Source organism: Aquila chrysaetos, chromosome 6, assembly GCF_900496995.4.
Source record: "Aquila chrysaetos chrysaetos chromosome 6, bAquChr1.4, whole genome shotgun sequence".
In the NCBI taxonomy this organism is placed as follows: Eukaryota; Metazoa; Chordata; class Aves; order Accipitriformes; family Accipitridae; genus Aquila; species Aquila chrysaetos.
The window spans coordinates 613,027-640,862 of NC_044009.1; the positions used below are offsets into that span (position 1 = coordinate 613,027).

The 27,836-nt window shown below is 61.4% G+C and overlaps 4 protein-coding genes across 14 annotated transcripts in view; 3 read left to right on the forward strand and 1 right to left on the reverse strand.

Moving 5' to 3' along the window:
* The first annotated feature begins 671 nt into the window (after positions 1-671).
* On the forward strand, positions 672-4,819 carry ICMT (isoprenylcysteine carboxyl methyltransferase). The gene is made up of 5 exons (XM_030017290.2): positions 672-946; positions 1,135-1,223; positions 1,306-1,475; positions 2,290-2,507; positions 3,375-4,819. Exons 1-5 carry the CDS (start codon positions 707-709, stop codon positions 3,555-3,557), a joined length of 900 nt encoding a protein of 299 aa, XP_029873150.1. The 5' UTR covers positions 672-706; the 3' UTR covers positions 3,558-4,819.
* A 1,223-nt stretch (positions 4,820-6,042) lies between these two features.
* On the reverse strand, positions 6,043-11,741 carry RNF207 (ring finger protein 207). The gene is given in 19 exon segments (XM_041124315.1): positions 6,043-6,467; positions 6,537-6,617; positions 6,702-6,819; positions 6,912-6,963; positions 7,046-7,231; positions 7,322-7,465; positions 7,467-7,512; positions 8,563-8,684; positions 8,788-8,856; positions 9,059-9,127; positions 9,215-9,287; positions 9,414-9,460; positions 9,589-9,714; positions 9,803-9,878; positions 9,949-10,030; positions 10,104-10,248; positions 10,327-10,459; positions 10,627-10,817; positions 11,301-11,741. Coding segments are annotated over 18 exon segments (1,941 nt in total). The 5' UTR covers positions 11,301-11,741; the 3' UTR covers positions 6,043-6,286.
* Positions 11,742-12,130: 389 nt separating this feature from the next.
* Positions 12,131-14,840, forward strand: RPL22 (ribosomal protein L22). The gene is made up of 4 exons (XM_030017300.2): positions 12,131-12,262; positions 12,657-12,761; positions 13,547-13,671; positions 14,629-14,840. Exons 1-4 carry the CDS (start codon positions 12,251-12,253, stop codon positions 14,771-14,773), a joined length of 387 nt encoding a protein of 128 aa, XP_029873160.1. The 5' UTR covers positions 12,131-12,250; the 3' UTR covers positions 14,774-14,840.
* Positions 14,841-14,991: 151 nt separating this feature from the next.
* Positions 14,992-27,836, forward strand: part of CHD5 (chromodomain helicase DNA binding protein 5) — a 31,946-nt gene continuing 19,101 nt past the window's right edge. For 6 of the 11 annotated variants that reach the window (XR_005932672.1, XR_003923858.2, XM_030017237.1 and 3 more), the window contains exons 1-8: positions 14,992-15,123; positions 16,308-16,438; positions 20,292-20,471; positions 21,327-21,445; positions 22,010-22,248; positions 23,592-23,716; positions 25,529-25,652; positions 27,597-27,763. Coding sequence is in view for 9 of the 11 variants with exons in the window: in XM_030017237.1 (XP_029873097.1) it covers positions 15,057-15,123; positions 16,308-16,438; positions 20,292-20,471; positions 21,327-21,445; positions 22,010-22,248; positions 23,592-23,716; positions 25,529-25,652; positions 27,597-27,763 (1,152 nt within the window). In the remaining 2 variants the exon portion in view is untranslated. Of the gene's footprint in view, positions 15,124-16,307; positions 16,439-20,291; positions 20,472-20,508; positions 20,572-21,326; positions 21,446-22,009; positions 22,249-23,591; positions 23,717-25,528; positions 25,653-27,324; positions 27,399-27,596; positions 27,764-27,836 lie in introns of those variants that run through there. The other 5 variants (XM_030017239.1, XM_041124296.1, XM_041124297.1 and 2 more) reach the window with 5 other exon arrangements.

Genomic DNA, 27,836 nt, shown 5'->3' on the forward strand with positions numbered 1-27,836 from the left:
CCGGCTGAGGAGCTTTATTTATTCCAAAAACTCGCGCCGCTTCCCCTGCCCCTTGCCTTTCCCCCAGCCCCTCCCGGGGTCCCCGGAGTGGCACAGCAGCCTCCCGCCCTTGTTTTGCAGAAAATCTGCCTCTTCTAACGGGAACACCCGACCGCCTCCCGCAGTTGGGCAGCCGCCCGGTGCGGCTCACAGCCCCACGGCCATCCTCGCTGTCCCGGGACCGGCCCCTGAGGGTCCCAGGCAGCTCTTCACCCTGGGGCCCGCAGGCCGGTTTCCTCCGCTCCCCCGCGGGGTACACCACGTTCCTGTGGGCCTCTCAGGCGTGGGGCAGGGGCCAGAGAGGGCCCCGGGGCCGAGGCCCGACGCCCTGGCCGGGCCCACAGCAGGAGAGGGCGGGCGGGCGGGCAGGCCGGCCGCAGCCCGGCGGGTGGTGAGGGGACGGTGGCCCGAAGGTTACAGCCCGGGCCGGGAGCGGCGCCTTCGCCCCTCGGTGCTCCGGTTTGCGACATTAAACACCAACCGAAAGAAAAACCGGCCCCGGGCTCCGGCCTCCGGGAGCGCCCCGCCGCCCTCGGCGGCGGCCAGTGCGCCTGCGCGGCAGCGCCGCCGCTGCCCGAGGCGGGGGCACTGCGCCTGCGCGGGGGGGCAACTCTCGCGAGAGCGGCGCGGCCGTTGCCCTGGCGACGCGGGCGGGGCGGGCGCCGCCATGATGGCGGCGGCGGCGGCGGCGGCGGCGGGTCCGCGGCGGGGGCGGCTGGGCCGGGAGGCCCGCGCCAGCCTGGCCGCCTTCTTGCTGGGCGCCTCGGTAGCGGCGCTGCCGGTGGCTCTGGGCTCCCCCTCCGCCCTGTTGGCCGCCCCCGGTCTGCGCGGCCGCCTGGCGCTCGCCCTACACGTGGCGGGCGTCAACGCGGCGCTGCTGCTGCTCTACCCGCGGCCGCTCTACAAGGTGCGGGGCCGGTGCGGCGGGGGGAGGCCCCGGGGGGCGGCGGCGGGGAGGAAGGAGGCCTCGGGGGGGGGGGAGACGACGGTGATCGGGAGACCGCGGGCCCGGGGGGAAGGCCGCCACGGGGCCCGGTGGTGGGTAGCGGTGGCGGCGGCGGCGGCAGCGCCCTCGGGCCCTCCCTCTGCTTGCAGATCGCCGTCCGGGCCTGCTTCCTGGGCTTCGCCTTCGGCTGCGGGCTGCTGCTCAGCACCGGCCGCTCCGCCTGGCGCCACTTCGGATGGTAAGGGAAGGGCCCGGGGGGCCCGGGCGGGCGCGGCGGCCCCCGGCCCTGGCAAGCTTTTCCTCCCTCTCTCCCGCCGCAGGTACATGTGCTCCCTCTCCCTCTTCCACTACTCGGAGTACCTGGTGACAGCCATCAACAACCCGCGCAGCCTCTCGCTGGACTCCTTCCTGCTCAACCACAGCTTCGAGTACAACCTGGCCGCCCTCTCCTCCTGGGTGGAATTCACGCTGGAGAAGCTCCTCTTCCCAGGTCGGCCGCCCTGTCCCTCCCTGCTGCTCACCCTCCCGCCCGCCGTCCCCTGGCTCTGCCCGGCTGCAGGGCCCTCGCCCGGGGCCCACCCGCCCGGCAGCAGAGCGCTGGCGACCCCCGCTTAGCTGACCCGTGGCGGCAGCAAAGGAGGGCTTTGATGTTGCCTTAATCTGTCTGTGCTCAAAGCCTCCCAGTTTCGGTCTTGGGGGGCGGGGGGATGCCAGGCCGTCTTTGCCACGTAGCGGGTCTTCAGGCCTTTTCTGCCCGCATCTTTCAAGCTACTTTGGTGGTACAAAGAAGGACGCTTCACTTACATCTGGGCGTCTTCTTTTGACCTGGAATAAAATCAAATCGGCAAAACCTGTTGCTGTTTGCCCAACCTGGGGTGCTTCCTTTTCTTTGGGAGAGGGGAGATGTTCTTCCCTGCTTCTTAACGGCAGTGCGGGCTGCGAAGCTCCCCATGTCCGGCCTGAGCGCATCTGCTTGGCTGTGCTTTACATTGGCTTTATTCTACACCGAAAAGCCGGGCTCTGCTTCGGCGCCGGGTTCCCCTCAGGGCGATCCACCGCGAGGATGTCCAGACTCCGCGAGGATGTCCAGACTCCGCGTCGGGGGTGACTCTGTGGCAGGGGACGCTATTTTCATTTGTTTTGGTGGCGGGACAGCGGCACGTGGAACGCTGGCTGTGTTTTACATGTTGTCATGCTTTGAGACGGGGGGAAAAGCCCACCTGCCGACCCAAGCCCCTGTGACCCCCCGCACCGCGAGCGTGACCTGTGCAAACCTGTTGTGACCCGTCCTTATTCACTTGCAGAGCTGAAGCAGATCACCTGGCTGAGTACTGTAGGGTTGTTGATGGTGATCTTTGGGGATTGTCTGAGGAAAGCGGCCATGCTCACAGCTGGCTCCAACTTCAACCATATTGTTCAGAATGAGAAATCGGATACTCATACTTTGGTGACAAGTGGGGTGTATGGGTGGTTCCGGCACCCATCTTACGTGGGATGGTTTTACTGGAGTATTGGAACACAGGTACCGTATACAACGCGCTCAGATACTTCCGTGTTATAACCCGGGTCTTTCTTCTTAATGCTGCCCCACACCTGTAATGGGACTCAAACTGCCGACGGTCAGCGGTACTGGTGGCCCGGGCGCGGGTTTTGATGCCTCCTGCTTCCCACCGGCACGCTGGGGGCTGGGGAACCCCGAGCGCTCAGGCCCACACTGTCTTGGGGGAGACCCCATCGCCTTAATTTTCTGTGTGGAATAAGCAGGGGTGGCAGGGCCGGGGTTTGAGCCAGAACGCCCTCGAAGGCTCGGGGTGCGATCTGCTGCTAGCCTAAAGCTGGTGTCCAGAGTTTCCTTGCATTCCTGTGGGCAAAACGCCTTCCATAAGTGGTCGGACTCAACCTCGCTCCTGCCAAATACCAGTCCTGTGCCAGGCTGGCAAAGAAAACTCCCTCTAAATGTGCCCAGGGCCCCGGCCAGAAGGTAAACTGGAAGCCAGCTGCAGTCGAGCTGTAACTCAGCGCTGCCTCAGTCACGCTCTTCTTGTGGTTGGCTGGTGGTTGGCACTTGGTTTCATTTCTCTGGAGAGAGATGGTAAAGACTGCACGTGGAGTAGTGCAGCCATGCGCAGGCTCTCTAGAGCCAAGGCGCTGCTCTTGGCCGGGGTGGCACGAGCCGGCAGCTGCCCGCGGGCCGCTTTCTTCATAAGCACTAATTTCTCCCCAGAATGAAGTTCCACAAAAGGTGCTGGGATCTTTTCTTTTCTTTGGAGACCATTTAGACAGACCTCATGGCAAACTTAATGAAGGGGTGATTAGCATGTGGGTGCGGGGGGCAGCCTCGGTCTCTTTGGGAGGCAAGGGGACGCTAACCGCCGGTGTCTGTTCACAGGTGTTACTCTGCAATCCCATCTGTATGGTGGGCTACGCGCTGGTGTCCTGGCGCTTCTTCAGGGAGCGGATTGAGGAGGAGGAGATCACACTCATTCACTTCTTTGGAGAAGAGTACCTGGAGTATAAAAGGAAGGTGCCGTCGGGTCTCCCTTTTATTAGAGGAGTCAGAGTAGAACTGTAATGCGGACAAACACCAAACTGGCTGAGCGAATGCCCGGCTCCAGGCTCTGCACGGCAAGGGATGTTGCATGGCACCGGGAGTAGCCCGGTGGTATTTCCCAGCCGCCCAGGAGGAGCTGGAAGGGCTGCGGAGCTCGGCAGCCTGCCGCGTCGCTAGCAGATCAGAAGCTCGCTCGTCCTCCTCGAGATAAGTCCTTCGTTGCACATTCAGGGATCTTCCAGATCACTTAGCCTGTAGCGACCCTAAAGAGAATTGAACCCTCCTGCCTGCAGCAACTGCAGTAAATGCCTCCGAACCAGTTCTTCCAGAGAACAGGTGTGCCCTCCCACCCCCGTGCAGGAAAGGCGCTGGTCAGCGGATTGTTCCTATGGCATAATTCGATTTTAAAGCTTTTTGACCTTGCGAGCCAGGCAGTGTGGCTTTAATCTCTTTAGGCCTGATTCTGCAAGCTGGCGCCCAGGCGGCTCACAGGAGTGGGCCTCCAGCTCTCCGCTCTTCAGGTGCAGGGGCCACCTACCCTCTGCTTGCCGGAGAGCCGGCGGCGCGGCACCCATCGGTTCTCTCCCAGGCGTTAACGCTCACAGGGAGGATTCTTCTGCTCGCCTCATGCCGCTGGATCACGAGTGCCTCCGTGAAACGTGGCAGGGGAGCGAGCCCACTACTTCCTCCCTTGGCTGCCGCCGTGAATTCGGGAGTCACCGTTTCAGCCGCCGCTTTCCCAAGCCTCCCTGCTGCCACCTCTGTTCCCTCTTCCTGCTTCCAAATCATGCTGCTTCCTAGCCTGCCAGGCTGCCTCCGTCCTGCAGAGATCCCAGGATTTTGGGTTGGGAAAGAACCGCAGCTGCTGGGCTTGCCGAGGGCTTTAGCGCTCGAGATTCTTGCCTGCTGTTTTAGGCGAAAGCTGGGATGTCGGTGCGACTAGGAGATGCTTCTAGGGAAATTCTCCAAACGGGGAAAAAAGTTTGGCTAGCTAACGCTATTTTAAACGTTACCATTTTGGAAATGGTTCCTACTCGAGCTTTGTGGTATAACTTATTCTGTCGTTATATACCAAAGAGGTTCACTGTTTTACTGAGTTTTACATTATTCTTCCTAGCTGGAATGGAAACGAGTTGCTTGTCAGTTCACGCTTTGGGCTTGCGGTGTTCCTTGGTGAAGGTGCTGTGGTATGGCTCAGGAAAGGGGGCACTGATGGAAATTGCTTTAGTTTTGGTTTGTTGTTTTGTGTTTTTGGTTTTTTTATAAAAAAATAAGTAAAAATATTGCCAACTTCTGCCTGGTGGTTATTTGGAGACCTCTTGAGGTGACGGTGACAACATCAAAACTGGAATCCTTACTTTTACAATTCCCAGTGGGTTTTCAGAACGCTCCAGTGTTGGGCTGAAGCAGGACCGTGACTCGTGGGGCTGTGCAGCCTCGGGGACAGGGTGAATTCTCCATCTCTCCTCGCTTAACTGATGCAGAGTCTTTCCTCTGCTGAGTTTGCTTTGTGTTGCAGAGCGTGTTCTGCACAGAGCATTGGCTTTACACCTTTGCTGGTAAATTGTCTTTTACCGAGCGTGGTTTTAGCTCGGGAGAAGAGAGCAAACGTGAAAATACACCAACGTGATAGCACTGATTTCTCTGTGTAGTCACTCATAGGCCCCTGCTCAGGCTTTTCTCTGCCTCTAACGCACATCCTCATGGAAGCCGTGACCTGATGTTGTAGCTAACATGTCTCAGGCAAGTTAATTTTTAACTATTTTTTTTTTGTTTCTTCCGTGAACTTGCACAAATGTACTTTGAAAAAAAACCAAACAAAGCGATCGTCGCTTGGCTTTGACGTGAGCTGATGACAGAAACTAAGCTTTATTCTCAAGTCCTTCTTTGTAGTAAATGCACTTCGATCCTAATTTATGGGAGCATGTCAGTGCTACCTCTGACCCTGGTTCCAGCTGTGCGGCAGCAAGGTCTGCCCAAGGCAGGATACATTGGCACCAAAAGAAAGGGATAAACTTCACCTTGAGCAAAACCTTTAGAGCCCTCTCAGTGCTTTTGAGACCAGCAGCCTCTCTAAACCTTTTATTTTCCTGAATCCTGTGACTGGAAGCTTGGTGAGGAGACAGGAGCTCACCAGGTGTGGGGAGGGTGTTGGAATCTTGAGTGAAAAGCCAGAGTAGGCTGCCAAACCCTGTCCTCCTATGCTGCAGGAGTTGGTAAGTTTTTAAATAGCGCAGGTGCACAATGAGCACAGTGCCTCTTTCTATCGCCCTGCCTATGTTTTTGCTCTGCTGCCTGTCAGCAGTTCACAGGACACTCTGAGACCCTGTGGTGAGCTCGTGGAGCTCCTGGCTCTACCCTACACCAGGGTTAGTTGTTGGGTTTTTTTTTCCGCCCCCCCTCCCCCCCCCCCGCCACATTTGCAAACTTTGTGGTTTTGAGAGCGGCTGGACGCCCCAAGCCGGCCGGCCCATTTTGCCCAGAGCCGCAGAACCAAGTGGACACATACAGTTGCGCCCTTTTATTTCACCTCTAACACACAAGAGGGAGAGTATAAAGAGAATTATTTTTTCAGATGAACAAAGCCGCCCTAAGGCAGGCTTTTGATATGCTGCAGACACTGTGTTCCCCAGGCTGTGTTTTCCTGCCTTCGCTTGTGGCACAAGGCAAGAGGAGCCGGTTGACGACTGGGGCACAGTGCTTGTGCAGCGAGCGCCGAGCGGCTCCATGCACTCGCTCGGCGTTGGGCTCTACGGTGCAAGCTCTTTCTGGGCGGTGCTCTCAGCCCCGCTTTTCTGCTGGCCCCTGCAGCAGTGTTTGCTTTTCGGGGAGGGCTCTCCGGGGTCGCTGCTGGGCGCGTAGCCCTCCCCAGGGCTGGCCGGAGCCCCCTCCTTGCCACCGGCCGAGGCGTCCCTGGGGAAGGGAAGGTACCTTGGCAGGGTCAGCGGCTGGGAAAGGGCGCAGGGGGAATTCGGCACCCTGGTGCTTGCCGTTGCCTACCTCGGCTCCGCTTCGCTGTCGTCACAGATCTTGAGCAGCATCTGCGCCTGTTCCTCCTTGGGCTCCCGGGGTTCCTGCAGCCTGCGGCGGAATGGGCGTGAGCCACGGCCGTGTCCGCCATGGCCACGTCCTCCCCAGCCCCAAAAGCCTCCCCGTGCCCCTCACCTGGGCTCCAGCCGCTCCTTCACCTTGGCGATGGAGCGGACGTAGGGCGCGATCTGCTTGGTGATGGTGGTCAGGCAGCTGTTCTCCTGCCGCAGCTGCAGCAGGTCATGGAGCTGGGCTGGAGGGGCGAGAGGAGCGGGCTGTGGCCATGGCTGTCCCCCCGGCGCAGGCATAGGGAGTTCGGGGCCGGGGGAGTGGGGTCGCTGGTACCTTCATAGATCTCCTGCTCGTTTGCCACCCGCTGGTATGTCTCCTCCCAGACCTGGAAGGGGGAGAGGGAGCCGGGCAGCGTGCCGCGGCATGGCACGGAGGGACCCTGCTCCGCTGAGGCGCACCGACCGTACCTCCTCAAAGACGCTGCGCATCATCTCCACAGCGGAGTAGTGAGCCGCGATCTGCACGTCCATCTGCAGGGACTTCTGCAGGATCTCGCTCATGATCTCCGTCTTGATGAGCGAGTGGTGCTTGGTGAGGTCACGGTGCAGCTCCTGCACCTGGTCCTTCAGGCCTTGGATCTCCGTCTGCAGCATCTGCAGGGGCCGGGGGGCACCGCCATGTGAGCAGCACCCTCCTGTCCCATCCCGACCCGTCCCAGACCCGTCCCGACCCGCGCTCCCTACCCGGTAGGTGTTCTCATAGTTGCGGCAGTGCTCGGCAAAGGGGGTTTCGCGCCCCTCGGCCAGCAGGACCTTGGTGCTGATGTACCGGTGCATCGTCGGCTTCCGCACGATGGGGCCAGTGGACATTTTATCACCAGTGGGGGGGGCAGCTGGGCACCATGAGGGTCTTGGAGCATTGGCCGCCGGGGAGCCTGCGTGGAGAGGGTGACAACGGCGTACTGCAGGCGAGCAGTGGTGGGGCGAGGTGCCAGGGGCCACGCCGCCGGCTCAGCCCTGCCACCCCTCGCCCCCGGGGTGCCTGGGGACGCACCAGCCCCGCACGTCCCTTCCCTCACCCGAGCACACGGGGACAATCGGAGGCGCCTTACGCTGCCCCGAAAGTCAGGTTTCCGTGGGCAGCTCTCCTGATGCCCACGGCTCTGTGACCAGCTGCGGGGCACGGAGAAGGCAGGAGCCGAGCTCGGCACGTGCCGGCTTCTGAAGGGAAGGATGCGGCTCGCTCCCTCACCGCCGATACCTCTTGGCCCCTTGGCAGGCGCCACTGCCCCATGCATCTCCCCCCATCCCGCAGCCTCTCGGCGCTGCCCACGGCCCCGGCTCTGCTGCCCCACCGCCATCGGTCCTACCGTGCAGCGCCGCGCTCCCCCTGCCTGCGCCAGGGCCAGCAGCCCCCAGGAGCTCAGCCGCCCTGTGGCACTGAGCCTGGCCGGGGGCGAGGAGCGGTCCCCATGGGGCGGCAGTGCCCGTTTGTCCTCTCCGGCCGGGAGCGCCTGGCAGGGCTGGTGCTGCCGTGACATCAATGGGCCTAAATATATCCCGGGCGAGGAACGGCCGGGCACTTCCCTGAAATTCTGATAAAAATAGTGGCGGGCAAAGAGGCTGCGGCGCCGCGGGCGTGCGGGCGAGCAGGAGCTGGCCCCGGCACAGCCCTCCGGGGACCGTGGCGGGGGGCCGGGTTGGGACGCAGGGCGCGGGGTCACCCAGGCACCCTGTTGCCAGGCCTGCTGCCCACCCACCCGCCCGTCCCGCTTCCCAGAACTGTCACTTGAAGCCCCCGTGCCTGTCGTTCGTCAGCGCAGCTGTGCTCCGCGCTGTTCCCGCGCCACCGCCGAGGTGACGGGCTCAAGGGCAGCAGCGGGGGCAAGCTTGGCACGCCGGGATGCCAAGGGGGACGCGTGGCACTGTGCGCGGCACGCGTGGCAGGATGCGCCCCGGCGCCGGGTGCCATCCTAGCACCTCACATGTTCGTGCCAGCGATGCCAGGACCGATGCCGCCGGCGCTGCCCACCACGGAGCGGCGGGGGCTGAGCATCAGCAGGGGCTCCAGGCAGCGGGCAAACTCTGCCCGGTACTCGCTGTTAATCTGGGGGGTGAGATGGGGGCGAGCGCGGTTGGGGCCAGCGTAGAGCCGGCAGCCGGGGCACTGCGGGCAGGGGCTCAGCCCCAGGCGGGCGGCAGGGCTCTACCTTGCTGGTCTGGGCCGGCCGCAGGCGGTGCGGCAGCTTGACGATCCTCTGCAGCCTCTCCATCAATTGCTGAAAGGCAGCGGTGAGGCGCGGTGAGGGGTGCCTGGCACCCTGCCCGTGAGCCCGGCACCGCCGCAGCGTGCACCAGCCGCCCCGTGGCACCGCGGTGGGATGCTCCAGCCGCCTCGCGGCACATTGGCAGGGTGCACCAGACGCCTCATGGCACCGCGGCAGGATGCTCCGGCTGCCCTGCAGCGCCGGCACTACTCACATAGCCCAGGTCCAGGAACTCAGCTTTGTTGGCAGAGCTCAGGAATGCCGAGCAGGTCACCAGGTGGACCTGTGCGCGGGGGAGGGGGGGGGGGGTGTCACCGCCGCACCCATCCGGGCCATGCCAGCCTGGCCCCCGCCCGGCCCGGGGTCCTACCTGCAGGGTGGGCAGCAGGGAGGCGAGGTGGGCAAGCTGCTCCTTGAACGCCTTCTCCTTCTCCTCGTGCTGGCTGCAGCAGAGCGGGACTTGGCACAACCTTTGTGGGGTGCCGGGGAGCCGTCCGGCCCCAGGGCACGCCAACGCACCCCAGGAGGGGGGACACCCCTGGGAGGGGGCTCAGCCCGCGGCCCCTCACCTCTGCACAGCTTTCAGGAGCGCCTTCTTCCTCTCGGAGAGCTGTTCCTGCAAACGACACGGCCGCCCTGTGCCCCGTAGCTGCCCCAGTCCCCTCCCGCCGCCCTGGCTCTGCCCTGCCCGTGCATTGGGCACCCGTGGGCGCAGGGCACGATGCGCCGGCAGTTGCCCCGCACCTGCATGCGGCCGAAGAGGGAGTTGATGGCCGCCTCCTCCTCGCTGGCACTGTTGCGCACCTCCTCGATCATGGCCTTGAGGAGGACGATGGCCTCGCGCGTGGAGGTCTGCAGCTCCTTCACGGCCTGCCCGGGGGCAGCGGGGCGGCTGCGGCGCTGCGGGCAGCACCGCACCCCTATTCCCCCCGCCCTGAGACGCGCCGGCCCTGCTCACCATCACCGCCTGGTCCAGCCGCTGGCAGCCCTGCATGTACGCCGTCTCGATGTCGATGCAGTGCGCCCGGCTCTCCCTGCGGGCACGGGGGTCAGGGCACGGGACGGGATGGGGCGCGGGGCGGGCGCGGGGCCGGGGCTGCTCACCCCTGCATGTCCCTGAAGCAGTTGATGCAGAGCATGGACTTCTTCTCGGTGGAGAACATGATGTAGGGCTCCTCGTGCAGTGCTGCAAAGGACGGGGCTGTCGGGCAGCCTGGCGCGGCGTGGTGCGGCACGGCGTGGTGCGGCACGTTACTCACGGCACTTCTTGTGGATGTCTTTGGTGCGCTTGGAGAGGGAGACAATCTCGTGGCGGGCGAACATCTTGGCGCGGTGGGTCTCCTCGCGGCACGGGGCGCAGAGGGGCTGCCCGCAGGTGTTGCAGAAGTACATGGTGTCCAGCTCCTGCGTGGCGGCGGGGGTGGCTGGCGGCGGGCACAGCCCCGGCGGGGGTCCCCTGCCTGCCCGCCCCGCTGCCCTCACCGCCTTGGCGCAGCGCCGGTCGCAGTTGGCGCACTGCACGTCCTCCTCGCCGTCAGCTGAGCTGTCCACCAGGAACTGCAGGAGCCGGTCCACGGGGGGCAGCCCCGTGCCCCCCCTCACCACCGAGGGGTGCCTGCGAGGATGGGGACAGGGACGGGGATGGGGACGAGCTGGGGACACCCGCCCAGGGCAGGCGAGGGCACCTTTGGGGAGCAGTGGGAGCAGTGCCAGGCCAGGCTGCCGGCCACGTGCTGCCTGCCCGGGTCCCGGCGTCCCCCCTGGGCAGGGTCCGTCCCTTACCCGCAGAGTGGGCAGCGCAGGCGGCCGTCGCTGGCGCGGCCCCGCAGGCAGCTGGCGCAGAAGTTGTGGTAGCAGTCGAGCAGGCAGGGGTGCTGGTAGGGTTCGTGGCAGAGCAGGCAGACCAGCGGGTGGCAGTTGGCCTTCTCCAGCTCCGAGCAGCTCCCCAGCGGGGAGAAAATGCCACCGGCCATCTGCGGGGCAGAGAGCGGCCCCCCACACCCCACTTCACCCCCTGCACCCGGAGGGCCCCCCGTGCGGCACCGTGGCCGCCGCGGAAAGGACGAATCCTGCCCCCCCCCCAGGGGCCTGTGAGCCGCTGCCTATTTTTAGGTTATGAGCGGCGCGGCACGAGGCTGCCCCGAACGCGCCCCTTCCCCCTGCCATCGTGGGCCAGGGGCAGCGGGGCTGGCTGGGATGGCCCCTGCGGCGGGGGGTCTTTTGGGATGGGGTGTCCCCTGCAACAGAGCATCCCCTGCAGCAGAGCGTCCCCCAGGACAGGAGTGGGGGGGACGCCAGGGCTGGGTGGCCCCCAGGAGGGAGCGTCCCCCGCAATGGGGTCCCCCCTGCCCTGGGATGTCCCCCACGACAGTGGTCCGGCAGTGAAGGCAGCCAGCTGCCCCACGCGCTGGGGAGCCCCCGGCCCAGGAGGCATGGTGGCCGGGCGAAGGCTTTACCTCTCCCCGTCCGTAAGCCGGGGGATCGGCCGTGCCGTGCCGTGCCGAGTCGAGCCGTGCCGCTGCTCCCCGGGCGCCGGCTGGAATGAGAGCGATGCCGAGGCGGCAAGACGTGGGGCCCCCTGGCACTGCCGGGCGGCTGCCACGCCACGGCCCAAAAATAGCCCTGTGGCAGGGCCGGCCCTTGGGGTGCGGGGACGGTGGGGACAGGGGACCGGGCACCCCTGGGGTGCAGCCGGGTTGGGGGGAATACGGGCGCCCGCATGGGCTGCCGGTGGTCCCCACGAGGTGAGAGGGCAGACCGGGGGGCAGGGGGGGGCACCGGTGGGCAGCGACCAGTGTGCGGGGACGCGTGCACCCCGCGGGCAGCGGGGCACCCACCCCGGGGTGCAGGGGGGGGGCCCGGGGCTGCGCCCTGTGCTCCAGCGAGACCCCAGACCCTCGGTCCCCGCCGGGACGAGACCCCGCCGGGCCCTTCTCCGCGACCACGCCCCCTTCGCACAGGCCCCGCCCAACTCCCCATCGGCCCCGCCCCCTTCTCCAGGCCCCGCCCCTTACTCCACGGTCCTGCCCCCTTCTCCCCGCCCCCGCCCTCTTCTCTCCGGCCCCGCCCCAGGCCGAAACCCCGCCCTCAACTCCCCGCCCACCGCCCGGGGCCCCGCCCTCGGCTCAGCCCGCCGCGCGCCTGCACCGCCCCGCCAAGGCAGCACTATGCGCTGGCGGAGCAGTCAGAGGCGTGCGTGGGAGGGGCCGGAAGCCATCGACGCTCTCAGCGGTCGGCTAGGGCGGCCTGCGCGCGGCGCGCGGCCCGGCGGCGGTCTGCGCGCGGCCCGGCGGCGGCGTGGGCGCAGGCGGCTCGGCGGACGGCGCATGCGCCCTGGCCGCCCGAGGCTGTTTCCGCGCATGCGCGCGGCGCGGCGCTCCCTTTTTGCCCCTTCGCTGGAGCCGCCATGGCGCCCGTGGTGAGTCTCCGCCGGCGGCGGGCGGCAGGGCCGGCCCTTACCCCCTCCCCTCCCGCCCGGGCCTCCGTCCTCCCCCGGCCCCGTCTGCCCCCGCCCGTTCTCCTCCGGCCCGGGCCGGGCCGGGCCGGGCCTGCGCCTGGGGCTGGGCCTGGGCCTGGGCTTCCTCCGGGCCCAGCCCGCCAAGCGCCGGGCGTGCGGCTCGGGGGGACGGGCCGCCAGGGGAGGGGGGGAGCCCTTCCCTCTCCCCGCAGCCCCCGGCCCGCTCCCCCCATCCGTCTCCCCCCCGCCTGCAGCTCGGCTCGGTCCCCTTGCCTCCAGCCTGGAGCTCGGCCTGGCCCCATCCCGCCGCCGTGGGGCCGATCCCTCACGGTTCTCTCTTTCCCCCCGCTTGCAGAAGAAGCCCGCAGCGAAAGGTGGCAAAAAAAAGAAGCAGGTGTTGAAGTTCACCTTGGACTGCACCCACCCCGTGGAGGATGGCATCATGGACGCCGCCAACTTTGTGAGTGGGGGGCCTCCCTGCCGCCCTGGGGACAGGCGGGACGGCCCCGCTGCCCCCCGGCCCTTCTCGGGGGTGAGCTGCTGGCTCTGCTTCCAACAGCATGTGGGCGAGCACGGCCCCGGCTGCCCCTGTTGCCCTGGCGCTCCTTTTCTGCCCCTCACTGCGGCGCAGTGTAAAAGCCTGCACCGCTGGGAAATGCCCCGCAGACAAAGGCAGCCTGGGTGGTGCTGGAGGCCACGAGATGTGGCTCGGTTTGAAACACTTTGTAGTTGAAGCGCGAGCATTTTCCCTACCTGTCAAACAGTGCTACCCTTCATCCCTCGCGGGGTGAGTTTTCTGTTGCGCAGTGAGGAATGGTGAGGGCCGGGAGCGCTGCGATTCTGCTGAACCTGTTTTCATTCAAGCTGTGCTCGGGTATGGGTTTGAAGCGCGGGGTTGTGGCTGAGGTGCCCTCGGAGGATGTTAAGCCAGCCATCACTGCGCTGGCTGTCCCCTGGGAGGGCAGGAAACGTGTCCCTGCCTCACTCTTCTGGTGCATTTGGAGTTGAGAACCTTGCTTAGGTGCAGGTTGGAATGGGCCGGTGGGATTAGCTGTGGGAGGCACTGGCAGGCTCCCGGCCTGCCGGAAGGCACCTTTCCTCTGCCTTTCCCCGGACATAACAGCACTTCTGTCTCTTCCCCAGCTCTAGTAAAAAAGCTGAAACGCTGGGCGTGAGTGAGCTGGGGAGGCCTTGTCTGGCTGGAGGTGGTGGCCCTAGCTAAGTGGCGGCATTCCTCTCTTGCAGGAGCAGTTCCTGCAGGAAAGGATCAAGGTGAACGGCAAGGCCGGAAACCTGGGCGGGGGCGTGGTGACCATCGAGAGGAGCAAGAGCAAGATCACGGTCACGTCGGAGGTCCCGTTCTCAAAGAGGTGAGGCGGTGGGGCAGCCCTGTGTCCCGGCGGTGCTGGGTGCCATCATGAGGCTGCTGCCGGCGCCCGGAGCCACGGTCGGTCGCTGCCGGCAGCAGTCAGCCCTCGGTAGGGGATCGCTGGCATTCAGATGGGAGCCTGGCTGGCAGGAGGGCCCGGTAGAGAAGAGATGTCTCGGTGCAGGAGTCGTGCCAAGACTCTTGATTAAATGCTGCATGATGCTCGGTGTGGCAGCTGCCATTCCCGAATGATCTTTGCGAGCAATATGTGGTTGATATTCCTGCCGGGAAGGCCGGTGGGCTGGGCAGTGGGGGAGGGCGCGTAGCCGAAAGGATGCCAAGTGCGGAATTTTGGGGGTTGATCGGCAGCCGAGCTCTTCCGCTCCTGTATTGTGACCCCCATCCTGCTGGGCTCCTGCCCTCTGCCTGCTTCTCACAGCTGCCTGCCCTTTCTCTGACTTTGATAAACATGGGTTTTGCCGCGGCAGAGGTGGTTTGGTGAGGCGGCTGGAGGTCTGAAACGGTGGGAAGAGGAAAACTGTGTGTGGAATTGGGGCAGTGCCCTGCTCTGTAGGCACCTGCCTTTCACCTGACCTGTTTTGTCCGGGTCGGTGCCGCACCAGGCACTTCCCAGCAGCTGGACGCAGCGGTTAGCCGCCGTCCCAGCAGAGATTTGCTGCGGTGTGTCAAACCGGCGGCGTGGAAATACGGTGTTGTGCTCGGAGGGTGAGGTGGGGGGAAAAGATTTCCTGGGCTTGGTGTTGCGGGCACGATTCCCCTGGCAGCAGCGGTTCCCGGCAGAAGCTTTGCCGGTACGTGCCTTGCTGCCGGCGGAGGGGGAAGCCGGCGGGCGCGGGGGTTTGTGTTGCCCTGGGAGGGGGGACAGAGAGGTGCCGCTGCCGAAACGCCGCCCGTCCGGGGGTGCAGAACCGCTTTCGAGCCGGACTTCTCCCCGCAGGTACCTGAAGTACCTGACCAAGAAGTACCTGAAGAAGAACAACCTGCGCGACTGGCTGCGCGTGGTGGCCAACAGCAAGGAGAGCTACGAGCTGCGCTACTTCCAGATCAACCAGGACGAGGAGGAGGAGGAGGAAGAGGATTGAGCCGGCCCGCCGGCCATTTTGTACAGTTTTGCTTTCCTGGAATAAACGGCGGGGAGAGTTGTTGCTACCCCGCGCTCCGCTGGCGGCGGGGGCCGATTTGGGGGGGATTTGGGGTTTTTCGGGGAGGGGCGGGGCGGGGGGGGCGGGGCCGGGCGCGCGGGGCGGGGCCGCGTCACGGGGAGGGGGGCGGGGCGCGGCGGCCGCCATCTTGGCGCGGAGCGGCCGCGCCCGCCGCTCGGCCCCGCCGCTCGGCCCCGGCGCGGGCCGCTGCCGCCGCCCCGGCATGCGGGGGCCGGCGGGGGCCGGCCGGGAGCTGCCGGACGACGCGGAGAACGAGGAGGACGTCTCGGGTAGGCGGCGGGAAGGCGGCGGCGGCGGCGGGGGGGGCGGTGGGGCCTCCCCTGAGGCGCGGCCCGGCCCCGGGGCGGTCCCCGGCGGGCCGCGGCACCTCCAGCTCGGCCCCGTTACCCTCGCGGCCGGGGCCGGCAGCTCCGCCAGGCCCGGGCTTGACCCCCGGGGCCGGGCCGGTCCCCCCTGCCTCGGGGCTGCTGCCGTTCCCTCGCTCGGGGGCGGCCCCGGGTCCTTCCTTCCCCTCCCCGTTCCCCTTCCCCTCCTGGCCGTGAGCGCAGGGGAGGGCAGGCTCCGCAGCCCCTTCGGCGGCACGACGGGCTGGGGGTTCCCCGCCGGGCAGGTGGCGGGGCTCGTCCCGCCGGGGGTGGGCTCCTGGCACTGCCCGGCCGTTCCCCGTGAAGTGGGTGCAGGTCAGGCGCCTGCCCCACCGGAGCCTAAACCGGCACGGCCTGAAGTCGAGCCGGAGGTCCGTCCCAATGACTCCGGGCTGTTCCTACTGTATAAGCTCAGAAATTAAAAATAAAAATAGCGACGTAGGCTGTGAAGAAGTGCAAAGGCTGGCCAGGATGCTGGGACTCACTGAGTCTGGGGAGATGATGGTGGTGGTGAGGTGAGAGCATCTCTTGGGGTTGGTGTCTCTGCCTGGGGCCAGGGTCCCTGGGGTGGCATCCGCTGCCCAGCCAGGTGCCCGTGGCACTCCCCGGGTGTGGAGCTGTGGCAGATGTCTGCCACGCAAGGTCTTCCTCGTTGACCTTCCATTGAATCTGTTTTAATGGGCTCTGCTTGGGGATCTGAAAGGTAAGAGCCTAGTGCTCCCCAGTTACCTGCGCACCCAGATCAGTAAGAGCAGGCAGCGTGCGAGGAGGGCCTCCCTGTGCCCCCGTCTCCTGAGGGCGGACTGCAGACTGCCAAAACTGTGGGTGTTCGTGTGCGAGCGGTGGCCAGGAGCTGGGCCTGAGAAGTGCAGGGGCACGTGCTACTGGGCCGGACTCTGCCAGGGCTCCCTCGAGGGGCAGCAGCGGATCAGCTGTTGGCACGAGGGCCTCCACGAGAGGCCACGGAGCTCCACGTCTCATGGCCTGATGCTGCCACTCGGGTGTGCTCCTCTACGAGGATAAATGTGAACGTGGGGTCCTGCGTGCCTGTGCAATCCGTCTGCGTGAGCTGTCCCTTTTGTCCCCAGAAGAAGATGATGGGGTGCTGGAAGGACTCGATGAGTTTTTCGCAGAAGAGCAAGTTGCTGTGCAGAAAAAAAAGAAATCCAAGAAGCTGAAAGATGGCAAGGCTGCCAAAATCAAGAGGAGGAAGAAGGAGGTAATGCTGCATGCTCTCACTCCGACCTGGGGGGCTCCTCTTGGCCATGGCGCAGAGGCAGGCTGCTCAGGGCGCAGCTGGCTGCTGGCAAGCACCTCTTGGGTGTTGCTGGGCAGAAAGGGGGGGCATTACCGGGGTGTTCCTGTGCCAAGCAGGCGCTCTCCTGGCCCTGGGAGGTGGCCCAGAACCAGGGTGTGAGCAGTTCTTGTCCCGCTCTGAGGCTCTGGGGTGGAAATCTGCCCCATGAGTGGTCTCTGGAGAGCAGCTGGGGGAGGAAATGGCCACCACGCCTTGTGGCAGCCACGCGGCTGCCTGGCCCCTCCGGAGGGGCTTGGCTGTGGTGTATATGTTGGTGAGTGTGATGGTACCATCCGTCCTTGTTCACTGAAGCCCTCCTGCCTGTGGTGCAGTGCAGCACCTTCTTACCGTTGTGTCCAGGGGCAGGCAATCTTTCTGGCCCGTCCTGTACCAATGCCGCGTCTGGGGCTCATGTTTCTGAGGAGGGAGATGCAAAGCGCCACATTGAGGGTGTGACCGGGGCAGGGCTTGGAGGTTTCTGTGGACGTCGGTGTCGGCCACGCTCATCCAGGGCATTTTGCAAGCGAGGCAGCGTAGGGGCTTCTAGGATTTTGCATGTGGAAGGGCCGTTGGGCCTTCCGTAGGAAAACGAAGATGAGGTGTCGTGTCCTCGAGAATCAGGCCTTCCCGGGGCTGTGTTGGGGGTCAGCTGTCCGGTCAGGAAGGCTGACTGGCGCTGCCTGTGCGCTGCCGGGGTGCCCGGCTCGGATACAGCACGGTCCCAGAGCCGGGCTGGCTGCCGTGTTGTGCCACGCAGGCTCTGCCTCTCGCTCTCCCAGCCCCGGGCAGTGCTGGACTTGAGGACAGGAGCAGACATCTTGTGTGCTGGCCCTTTTGCTGAATGAATGCAAATAGGGTGCTGGGAAGAAAGGGCCAACAGCGGAGGTTCTTCATTCCCCTTCCTTCCCCAGTGACACTGTGGCTGGGGAGAAGTCGCTCATCTAGCACAACTAGGTGCATCCCCACCCCGTCCTTTGCCAACCCAGGGCTGAACGATGCCAATCCCGTCCGGTCATCCCCTCCTCCAGCTGCTCCCCATGGGATTTGTAAAAACAGATTGACTGGATGAGGTAGCGTGTTAAAGTGCTTTTGCTACTGATGGGAGCATGATGCACTGCGGATTTAAAGAAAGCTGATGCCGTCCTGCGCTGCATTGCCTGCCAGCCTTTTGCAGAAGCTGCGGCCCCGAGGAAGCTTTTTTCCCTTCGTGGCCATGGTGATGCTCTTGTCTTTCTGCAGATACCAGACAAAGCTGGCTCAGGCCCTCTGCCTCCCTGTACCTCTTCCATCGTTGGACACGTTTTTTCCTATGCTGCCTTGCTGGGGGTGGGGAGAAAATAACAGGCTGAACGTGGACTGCACTTGTTTTTGAATTAAGGCCTTGTGTGGGCAGTCTTAACCAGCCTCGGTTCTGCCTGTGGGAGGCTGTTCCTTCGTCCATCAAAGCCAGGGAGAAGCTGGTGCTGTAGCTGTTGGTAGGCACCGAGCAGCACCCAGGCTGCGTTTTGGGATGAGGAGATAAAAGGCAGGGGGGCCCTCAGCGAGGCTTCCTTTTCCTGAACTCCTCCTCCAGAGTTTTGTAGGGTGAGTGGGCTTTCCCTCTGCTAGAGGAAGGTGGGAGGGAGGTGCAAGCCTGGGATGTGGGGCCAGTGCCTACGCCGTGACTGGCCGACACCCTGTAGCCCCCCGGTTTTGTCATTGGAGCGTGGGGCGGGAGGGCTGCCACGCTGCGCTTGTGCGGGAATTCGCCTGCACCAGCCGCAGTGGAACTCGCTCGGTTTGCAGTGACGCTGACGGAAGCCCTGGCGCAGGAGCCGGTGCTGCAAACCCCCGGAAAAATCTGCATAAAATAACCAGGCTGCGGTTTGAACCTCCGCGTATGGAGATGAAGGTCCTTGTCAGAGAGGGGAGCGGAGAGGGGGAATTTCAACCTGTGCTGCAGCAGTTACCATGGCAACCAATTATTCCGTGCCAAATTACAACTGTTTATAGCCCCGCTGAAGGAAAGGCTCGGTTTGTTCTGAGCCCACAAGCACCAGAACCCTGCCATGGCCGCCTGCGCACCTCGGCAGCCGCTGCCTTTGGCCGTTAACGATAAACTCCCGTTGCCGGGGCCGTGGCTCCGGGCGGGAGGCGCCGGGCGCTTTCCGTGGTGCTGAGCCCGGCGCCGGGCGCTTTCCGTGGTGCTGAGCCCGGCGCCGGGCGGTGTTCGCGGGGCAGCATCCTGCTGAGCCCTTGTGCTGCTCCGCACGCCGGCGTGAGGGCTCAGCCGTCCGGGTGGGACAGAGGGATGCCCTAACGCACACAAACCCTCTCAGCCTCTCTCGGGACCCGAGTGCTCCACCCGGCGTTCCTTAGGATGGCGATGTGGTTGCTGTCGGAGTTGCGCAGCGGGTTATGGTCTCTCTCCCGGAAAGAAACCTAAATTCCCCCTGACCACTCTCCACTCTAGCTATCCCCAGCTCGGTGTAGCCATCTGAGCCTGGTCCCTTCTGGGGGGAAGCAGAATGCATCCGTCAGCCATCCAGCGGTTGGCTCAGCTTGCTGCTGAAGCTGTGTGTGACCAAGTCTCCACTGGAGATGGGAGGTTTCACGTGGCTGCCTGTCTCTGAAGGCAAGGGAATTCAGCCAGGCTCACCTCACTTGCTCTGCTCTCCTGCCCCTTTCAAGACTCTCTGTGCATCCACCAGGACTGTGTTGCTCATGTGACAGCTGAAATCCTCCTGTAGTCACGCAGTTTGGCTGCAGCACATAGTGCCCAGCTGGGCAGAAAAAGAAAACAGCAACAAAGCAAAACCCTAGTGTGATACCTGTCTGGTGAGCTAAAAGATTGCATGTGACTAAAGAGATCTTCTCTTCATTTCCTTTAGTTTCTTAGCTGTTCACACTGTGATAGAAGAATGTGACTTTATTTGTGTAAAGCCATAAGCAAGCACAAGGTGGAAGGAACATCATGTTACCTGTGTTATAGCAATTAAAAACATTGCCTAAATGTTGCCCGTCTGAAAATTTAGGATCTTTTAGCAGAGCAGTTAGCTGCGTCTTAGAGGTGTTGCTCTTTGGTTTACTACGCGGCTATTTTTAATGCGCACATTTGCTTACTTGGCTTGCTGTCTCCTGGTTTTCTGTTTATACGGCTGCTCACCAGAATGGTTCCTGGACACTGTGGTATTGCAGCATCTGGGCACTTTCAGAGGAGCACGTTACAATGTGGAGGTAGAGCAGGCATCCATCTGCGTGGCTGTGGCTCAGCATTGCTTCTCTTGCGCCCCTCAGTGAACGAGTCTTGAGGCAAAAGCGTGAAGGTTCCATTTCATATACTTTGGCCTAGACAAGCTTTTCCAAAACACAGTTTTATCTGTATTGCGCGACCTTCTCTTGTTTCTGGTGCTTCCACAGAGCGTGGGTTGCCTTGCATGAGCAGGTGTGTTTATAGTGCGCCTGGAATGGAGGGAGGGACTGGTTCCATTTACAGGTGGGGACTTGGGGCAGAAGGTTGGTTAGGGGTCACAGAACTGCCCTGAAGAAACACCTCCAGATAAACCAAGGATTTCTTTCTCTCTGTGTTTCCTGCAGTCAGGTGCTTCTCGCCATTCCCAAATCTGATTTTTGTGGTGTTTTCCCCCAGCCCTGCAGTGTAATGGCAGGATTATTCGAGGGAGGGGTGACTTTGGCTGGTGACAGCAGCTGTTTCATGCTGCCTGGGAGGGTTTGTGGGAGGAGAGCGGAGGCGGGGCAGGCCCTGCTCTTTCTCCACTGTCACTTTACGTTTTAGGGGAGCAATGATGAAATGTCAGACAATGATGAGGAGATTGAGGAGAAGTCTGAGAGTGAAGGGAGTGACTATTCCCCCAACAAAAAGAAGAAGAAAAAACTGAAGGACAAGAAGGAGAAAAAGCCAAAACGGAAGAAGAAGGATGAAGAGGAGGATGACAACGAGGATGGAGGTCTAAAGGTACCAAAGATTCCTTTATCCTGAGCTGGTGCTAGAGCATGAGACCACAGGGTGTGGCCAGACCCTGCCAGGGCTCGAGTTACCTCGTTCAGTGTGAGAGGTGAGCCGTGTTTTCTGGCCAGTCACCTTGTGCTGGTGGATAAGTTCCCTTGGTGTAAAGCGAGGCAGTGTAAGCAAGGTGCTCTCTGGCGGGCTGACCAATTTAGCTACACGGCAGTGTGTGCTCACAACTCCTCCTGGTGCCTTTTGTGGTGATGAAGCCAGCGTGTACTCTGAGGTTGGAGGCCTAGCCAGGTAGCTTGGACCTTCTGACAGACGGCAGCTTCTCAGTCTGAGGCAGCTTGCCTTCTTGGATCGTCTGCCCGCATCCCGCCAGTAATAGGTTAGATTCATTGCGTCTGTCCTCTGAACGCGGGGGCAGGGAGTGGCAGAGCAGCTCGTGCTTAGAGAAGGTGGCTTGGAGGTTTCGTGAGAAGTTTGCCCTGAGTTTGGCAAGGAGGAGGTTGCAGGTGAACAAAGGGGAGAGGAGAGGCTGTATTTCCCCGTTGTTTATCTTGGCATGCAGAGGGAAATTGAGTTTCTCGGAGATGCAAAACCTGCCAAAGTTTTGCGTTGTATTGCGTGGTACAGGGAGCATTTGGACAGTGCCACGTTAATTTGCCTCTTGGAGTTGTGGGAAGCATTAGTTTATTAAGCACTTGTGCGTGCTCTGTTTTGTAAATCACAGAATCAAATCGCTGCGGGTCGCTGACTAGGGAGAGTGTTTGATACAGAGCACGTGACAGACCCAGCCTTGCACTGCTCGTCTGCAGAGCCGCGGTCGTTTACGTTAATGATGTCTCTCTAAATCTACAGGAGCCCAAGAGCTCAGCCCAGCTGATGGAAGAATGGGGCCTCGATGACGTAGATTACATCTTTTCAGAAGAAGATTATCATACTCTGACTAATTACAAGGCTTTCAGCCAGTTCCTCAGGTAGGAAACTGTAGGTCCGGAGGGGGCCTTGGGTGGTGGTTGAGGTTTGGGCTTTGCTCCATCAAGTAGGTGAAGCTGTGAAGTAAATTCTGCGTCATGAGCTCCTGGTTGCTTCTCCCTGCCTGACCCAGTCCTCAGGACTCCATCTTAATTGCAGGATTGGCTGGAAAACAGCTGAAGTGTTTGTCCCTCCCCTCTCTCTCTCTAGACCCCCATTTGTGGTGTGTGCTTATTCAAAAAGTTTTGTGAGAAAAATTGAGTAACAATAATGAATTTTTGCTTGTACTGCGAGCCATTCGAAACACAACAGGTATTTCAGGGAAAGGTGGTCTCAGAGGAAGTTTTGGTGTGCCCCCTTTTTACATGTTCTTTTTTTAAGAAAGCTCTGGTTTCTGCTGCCTTTCCAGTGGAGCTGCTACCAGTGGGCTGCAGCAACCTGCTGCTGTGAGGCATGCACCACTGGTGCATTTCTCAGGCTGAAGTACCAGCAGGCGATGAGCAGGAGCGGATGCGCAGCAAAGCTTTTCTGTTAATGTGTGGTTTTCCCTTTCACCTGCCCTGCAGGCCTCTGATTGCCAAGAAGAACCCCAAGATTCCCATGTCGAAGATGATGACCGTGCTTGGTGCCAAGTGGCGAGAGTTCAGTGCCAACAACCCGTTCAAGGGCAGCTCAGCAGCAGCGGCAGCAGCGGCTGTTGCTGCAGCTGTGGAGACGGTCACCGTCGCTCCACCGCTTGCTGCCAGCCCCCAGCAGTCTGCCTTGCCCACCGTCATCAGGAAGGCTAAGACCAAGGAGGGCAAGGGTAGGTGCCAACCACGGTGGGCTAAGCGGAGGGGCTGCTCTCACCAGTGGCATATGGCCCGCCTGTGGAGCTAGCCAGCCGCATCTTCAGGCAGGCTGGCAAAGGTGGCGAAGCATCTCCAGGCAGGAGGCATGCTTCAGCAAACTGGGGAGGTGAAGGTAGTGCCAGAGTTTTGTCTGCAGCTCCTGTTTCCCTTGCAGAAGTCCTAGAGGGGGCTGTGGTTTGTGAACCATGGTAGTGCACCCTGGCAGCCTCTGGACCTTCTGGACTTCCAGCAGTTTGTGGCAATTAATGCTCAACTTCATTCTTATATCTTCAATAAGTGTTTGGGCCATGTATTTCTGTGCCGTATTCTCTCCTGGGGGATTCAGTGGGGCTGTAAAGCCCTCTGGAAACCAGCAGTATCCTCAGAGTCCAGTGTCCAAGCTGAAGGGGATTTGTAGGTTAGCAAGGCTAGGGCAGAGGTGCGTTGGCAGAGCAGGTATGGTCTGGCCAGATGAACGTGCGCCCTTTGGCAGTTGAGCAGGGTGCTTTGTCTCTGAGATATCAAGGAGTTCAGTGATGGAATGGCACTGGCAGTAAGGCTGCAGCTCTTTTTTAGAATAAAGGATTTGTTCTCCTGGTAGGTGGGTGGACGGTGACTGTCTTCAAAGCCCACTTGCAAGGAGCGAGCCAACTGTATAAATCTGCAGTAGCTCCTCTGGAAATAGTCTGACTTGTATTGAAAGGGCTCTCCTGCTGTAAACATTTTCCTATTTCTGACAGCAGATTGGTGCTGCTTCCCCCACACTTGGAAGGGGCTGCGTGAATTGCTGTAGAAGCTGGGCAGTAGTGGGGAAGGGAGGGATCTCCCTTTGTTTGCGCCATGTTCCTCCTCGGGAAGGTTGCTGTTCCACTTGTGCAGTTGTCAATTCCTGTTGCCTCGAGAGGTTTTGAACAAGCGGCTCAGAGCTGGCAGCTGACCAAGAGTGCAGCTTGCAGCAGCCTTCCCGCGCGGCGGGCTCAGCGCAGCATTCCTGCCTCTCCGTGGCCGCCTCTTCTCCCCGCCTTGCAGACCCCCGAGTCCTGGTTTGGTATTCGCAGCCCTGTGGGCTGTGGGCTGCGGTCCCTCTCCTGGATCCTAGGGCAGATGCTTTCCTGCCCCGATTCTTTGCAAGGGATGGGTCCTGGCTTGCAGCCTTTTGCCCCGAAGCACATGCTCTGTGGATGGTGTTAGCCACTGCCCTGCTCCCCGTGGTCCCCAGTGCTCTCTCATCTTCCCTGTAAATCCTGGGGTTGGCGGGGGGCAGTGATTTGGGGGACAGCTCTTTGTAGAGTACCAAACAAATCTTCTGTTTCTCCAGGTCCGGGAGTGCGGAAGAAAATCAAGGGCTCTAAAGATGGGAAGAAAAAAGGGAAAGGGAAAAAGATGGCAGGCTTGAAATTCCGGTTTGGAGGAATCCCCAGCAAAAGGAAAAAGGGCTCCTCTGTAAGTGTGTGCCTCCATTTTCTGCACGGGGCCTTGGGTACGGGGGGGTGTGGCAGAGAAAAGACAGGACAAGCCCTCCCCTAGAAGCCTTCCTTGTGTAGGGGGTGTCACAGCCTTGTTCATGCCCCCCCTGCGAGGCACCAGTCTCTGATCAGCTCGTTCGTTCATCCCTTTGATAGAGCGTGCTGTGTTCAGGCTTAGATTTGTAAAGACATCGTGTGTGGGCACAATTTCTGCTAAAATCGTATAACCACCTTTAATTCCAGTGGCGAGGTTGGTAATGCCATCATTTCAGATTTCATTTGCAAAGGAGTTCTTTGGGGCTTGCACTCCAGCTGAACCATACCTCTAAGAGAATTACCAAATGCTCTAATTATGTTAGCATAGCCTGCCACTGGGCATCTGTGATCCTGCAGCGTAGCCCAGGAGTACCAGAGATTCCCAGTAAGAGCACGGCAACAGGGTGCCACTGCAGTTTGCGTGCTGTGCTCTTGTCAGCACACAAATATCAGGCGTGTTTTAAAGACTAGCAGAGCATTCTAAAGATTAAGTCTCTTAAATAACTATTGAATAGGGGTGGAACTCTTGTAGGTCTTGATAATAGTATTGATCAAAATCCCGTTAGTTCACCCTTATTGGAGCTCACAGACTCTCTAGCTCTAGTTCACATAATACAGCCTGTTTGTAAATAGCTTCGTGTGTCAGAGGCTGAAGCAAAAGGAGCAGTGCGAGGCAGCCACTTGCTGCTGCTGTTTTTCAATCGCACATCATGAAAAATTCATCCCGTCTCCAGGTGCACCTAGATCTGTGCCTTTCTGAGAGTTACCGAGAGCTTGGGCTTGCTCCTGCAGCTGGAGTGCTAAGCACCTGGTTAATAATGTGCAAATCGGGTATTTGCATGCATAAGTCTTCAGAATAAGAATTCAGATGTGTTCTGATGTTTTGATGCCATTGAATGCCGGGCCTGTTTAATTCCTTTCACATGGTAAGGCAGGTCAAGCGTGAATGCCTACGTGCGTGCACGCAAACGGGCTGACACAAGCTGAAATGGGTGTTGGGAGAGAGAGGGAGCCAAGTTCTGCCAAGCAGTGGAGAAGGGGTCCCCTGACTGCACAGGACTGGGAGCAGGGGGTCATCCGCCCGTGTGTCTCTGTTTCGGGTGTCTGCACCCAGGATGATGTTGTCACAGCAGCGGGCTCTTGCAGCTGGCTGACACCTGTGAGATGCTGAGCCCTTCCCAGCATGCCGGGCTGGCCGCACCATGCAATATCTCTGCACTCTGTGCTAGTGGGGATCGCAGGCTGCAGGGGAAACCCAGAGCCCACCTCTTGTCAGGGAGGCTGAGCAGGGACTTGACCTGTCAATTTATGTATTTTAAACACGCGCTGAGATTCGCTCGGTGGCTGCACATTGATGGTGCTGTGAACTGGACAAGCTGTCCCTGTGCTGTGCTGAGCAGTGTAAGGTATTTGCCTTCAGGCTCTAGTGATAGTCCAGATCTAGGCTTATCGATTGCCTGGCTGGGACATCGATCTGATAGAGGAGATTTCTGCTTCCTAACGCCTTGTGACACCTATGAAGCCTGTTTGTTAGTGCCAGGAGTGCGCTCGCCCTGTGCCATCCCTGCTGCTCTGGGTAGTCTATTCACGTGGAAAGGAGGGTGCCCTGAGGAGCTCAGCCCCTGGGCGAGGATCCCACATGGGTTTATGTGGGTCTTTAGGGGTTTGTTCCGCTGCAGAGCAGTGTTCTTTGGGAGCGACGGCTGGGATGCCAGCGCTTGGACTGTGTGTGCTTTGGTTTTCCCCTCTGCAGAGCGAAGAGGAGGAACGGGAGGAATCCGACTTTGACAGTGCCAGCATCAACAGCTCCTCAGTGCGCTCCGAGTGCTCGGCTGGCCTGGGGAAGAGAGGGAAGAGGAGGAGAAAGAAAAAGAGGAGTAGGCCATCCTTTGTACTCTGTTCCTGTTCTGTTTGGATTGCCCTCTTCAGATGGTGCTTTCCTGGCCTTGGCAGCTCCAGGCCGTGTCTGGCGCTGGCTCGGTGGAGAGGATGTGCTTGTGCTTGCCTGTGTGTGTGGAGTGCGAGGAGCTTTCTTGGTGTCCAGGCCCTGCTGCTGGTGGGCTTGTGCCTGCAAAGAAGGCAGCAAGTGGATCCCGTCGCAGGGCGCTGGCTCACCCCCACAGTGCCGGTGGCGGCGGGGCAGCCTGGCGGCAGGGCTCTTCTGTCGAGCCACCGTCACGTTTCCCTCTGGGCATATCTCCAGCCATCAGCCACCACCTGGGGCTCCTCTGCCCCCCAGCCAGCTCTGTTGCCACTCAGAGTTGCTTTGGGAGAGCCATGGTTGCGGTGCTGTGCTGTGCTGCAGCTCACAAAGCCTGCCTGCCCCCTCTTGCTGCCTGCTCACAGCCCCAGCTACCCAGGGCAGCTGAGCCCCCTGCCCGCCCCAGGACCCTGCCTGTGCTTTGGGCACCGGGGTGCGTCATGGGCAGTGTGGGCAGCTGGCACCCTGCCTGCGCATGTGATCCTGCCAGGATTTGTCCTCTAGCAGCAAAATTCCAGAATTTGTGGGGTGTCTAGGGAAGGGTTTTTCTGAGGAGCAGGTCCTGGAGAAACACGGCTTGTGGCAAGCTCCCAGCAGAGCAGGGCAGCTTGCAGGCAGGAAAGCGTTAAGACAAGGGACTTTTTGTCTGCGTGAGTTGTGCAGTCAGGCAGCGGGCAGGCAGTAGATCTGTGGTAGTGATGTAGGAAGAGGGAGGCACGCGAGCAGTGGTGGAAAGCATCTGTCGGGGTCTCCCAGTAGCTGCGTGGCCACGTTTGTGTGGATATTACTTCATCCCTTCCCTCGCGGAGGGCTGTGGGTGGATTCTGCGCGATGGCACCTGCATCCCTGTGCTGCCGTTGAGAGCAGCCCCCCTGCGCGGAGCTGCCCCAAGCCCTGCTCTGGCTCCAAGTGCCGATGGGACTGCCGGGACTCAGTGCTGCCCTGCCTGGCTTCCCATGCTGTCTCTGCCTCCTGTGCAGCTGCAGGATGCGTGCTGCCTTTCTACCTTGCATCCTCGTTTGGGATGAGATGCTTCAGATGTAGGTGCATCCTTTGGCGGCTTAGCTTTGCTGATGGGTTTTTGCTTCCGAGAAATGGAAGGGCAGCTTCTGGGCTGGGGGACAGTTAGGGCTTGATGCTGGCCAGCCTCCCCGTTGGTCAGCGAGGCAGGGCTGGCCGGCTGGCTCCATGTCTCGCATGTGAAGGGCATCGCTTCTCCTCCCGGCTTGTTGCTGTACGAGGGCCCTCGTGCTGGAGCTAGGCAGCTCCTGCCGCAGGCTGGAGGAGCAGAAGGTTGGAGGTCTGCGCCGGCAGTTTGTAGCAGAGCTGGGCATTGAGACGAGCCGTTCTGGCGCTTGCAAGGCCTTGTCCCTCCCTTCCTCTTCCCGTCCGTGCCGAGTTAAGAGAGCTCCTGCCTCTGCGCCAGTGAGCACCCAGGAAGAGCAGAGTAGTCCCAGGAGGAGGGGTCCTCCTCCTCGGCCGTGTCACCCTTGCATGGTGCGTTTGCAGTTGGTGGCGCTGGTACCTGGGGAGGTTTCTCTGACTGGCCTCCCTTGCAACCTCTCCAGGTTCTGGCATTCTCCATTGAGAGCCTGAAGGAACCAAAGGATGATACAGTGTGGAGAGAGAAAGAGAGACAGAGGTGAGATGATGCTGTGTGCAAAGATGAACTGTGGTGCTGAGGGACAGAGAGGTAGGGGGACGTAACAGGAGGGGTCTGAGGCGAAATGCTTTCCTTATTTCCTTAACTGTATCATAGAGGAGCAAGTGTCCCATTCCCTCCCGGGAGAGCAGGCAGCTCTGCCGTCCCTCTGACTGTCCGCCTGTCCCTTGCTTGCAGTCGAAGAAGGGGATGGGTATGAGACGGACCACCAGGACTACTGCGAGGTGTGCCAGCAGGGAGGAGAGATCATCCTGTGTGACACCTGTCCTCGCGCCTACCACCTCGTCTGCCTGGACCCCGAGCTGGAGAAGGCCCCCGAGGGCAAGTGGAGCTGCCCGCACTGCGTGAGTGGGGTCGGGGCCCCGTGGGGGCAGGCGGGTGGGCGGGCGGCAGAAACCCTCGGCGTTACGCTGGCTG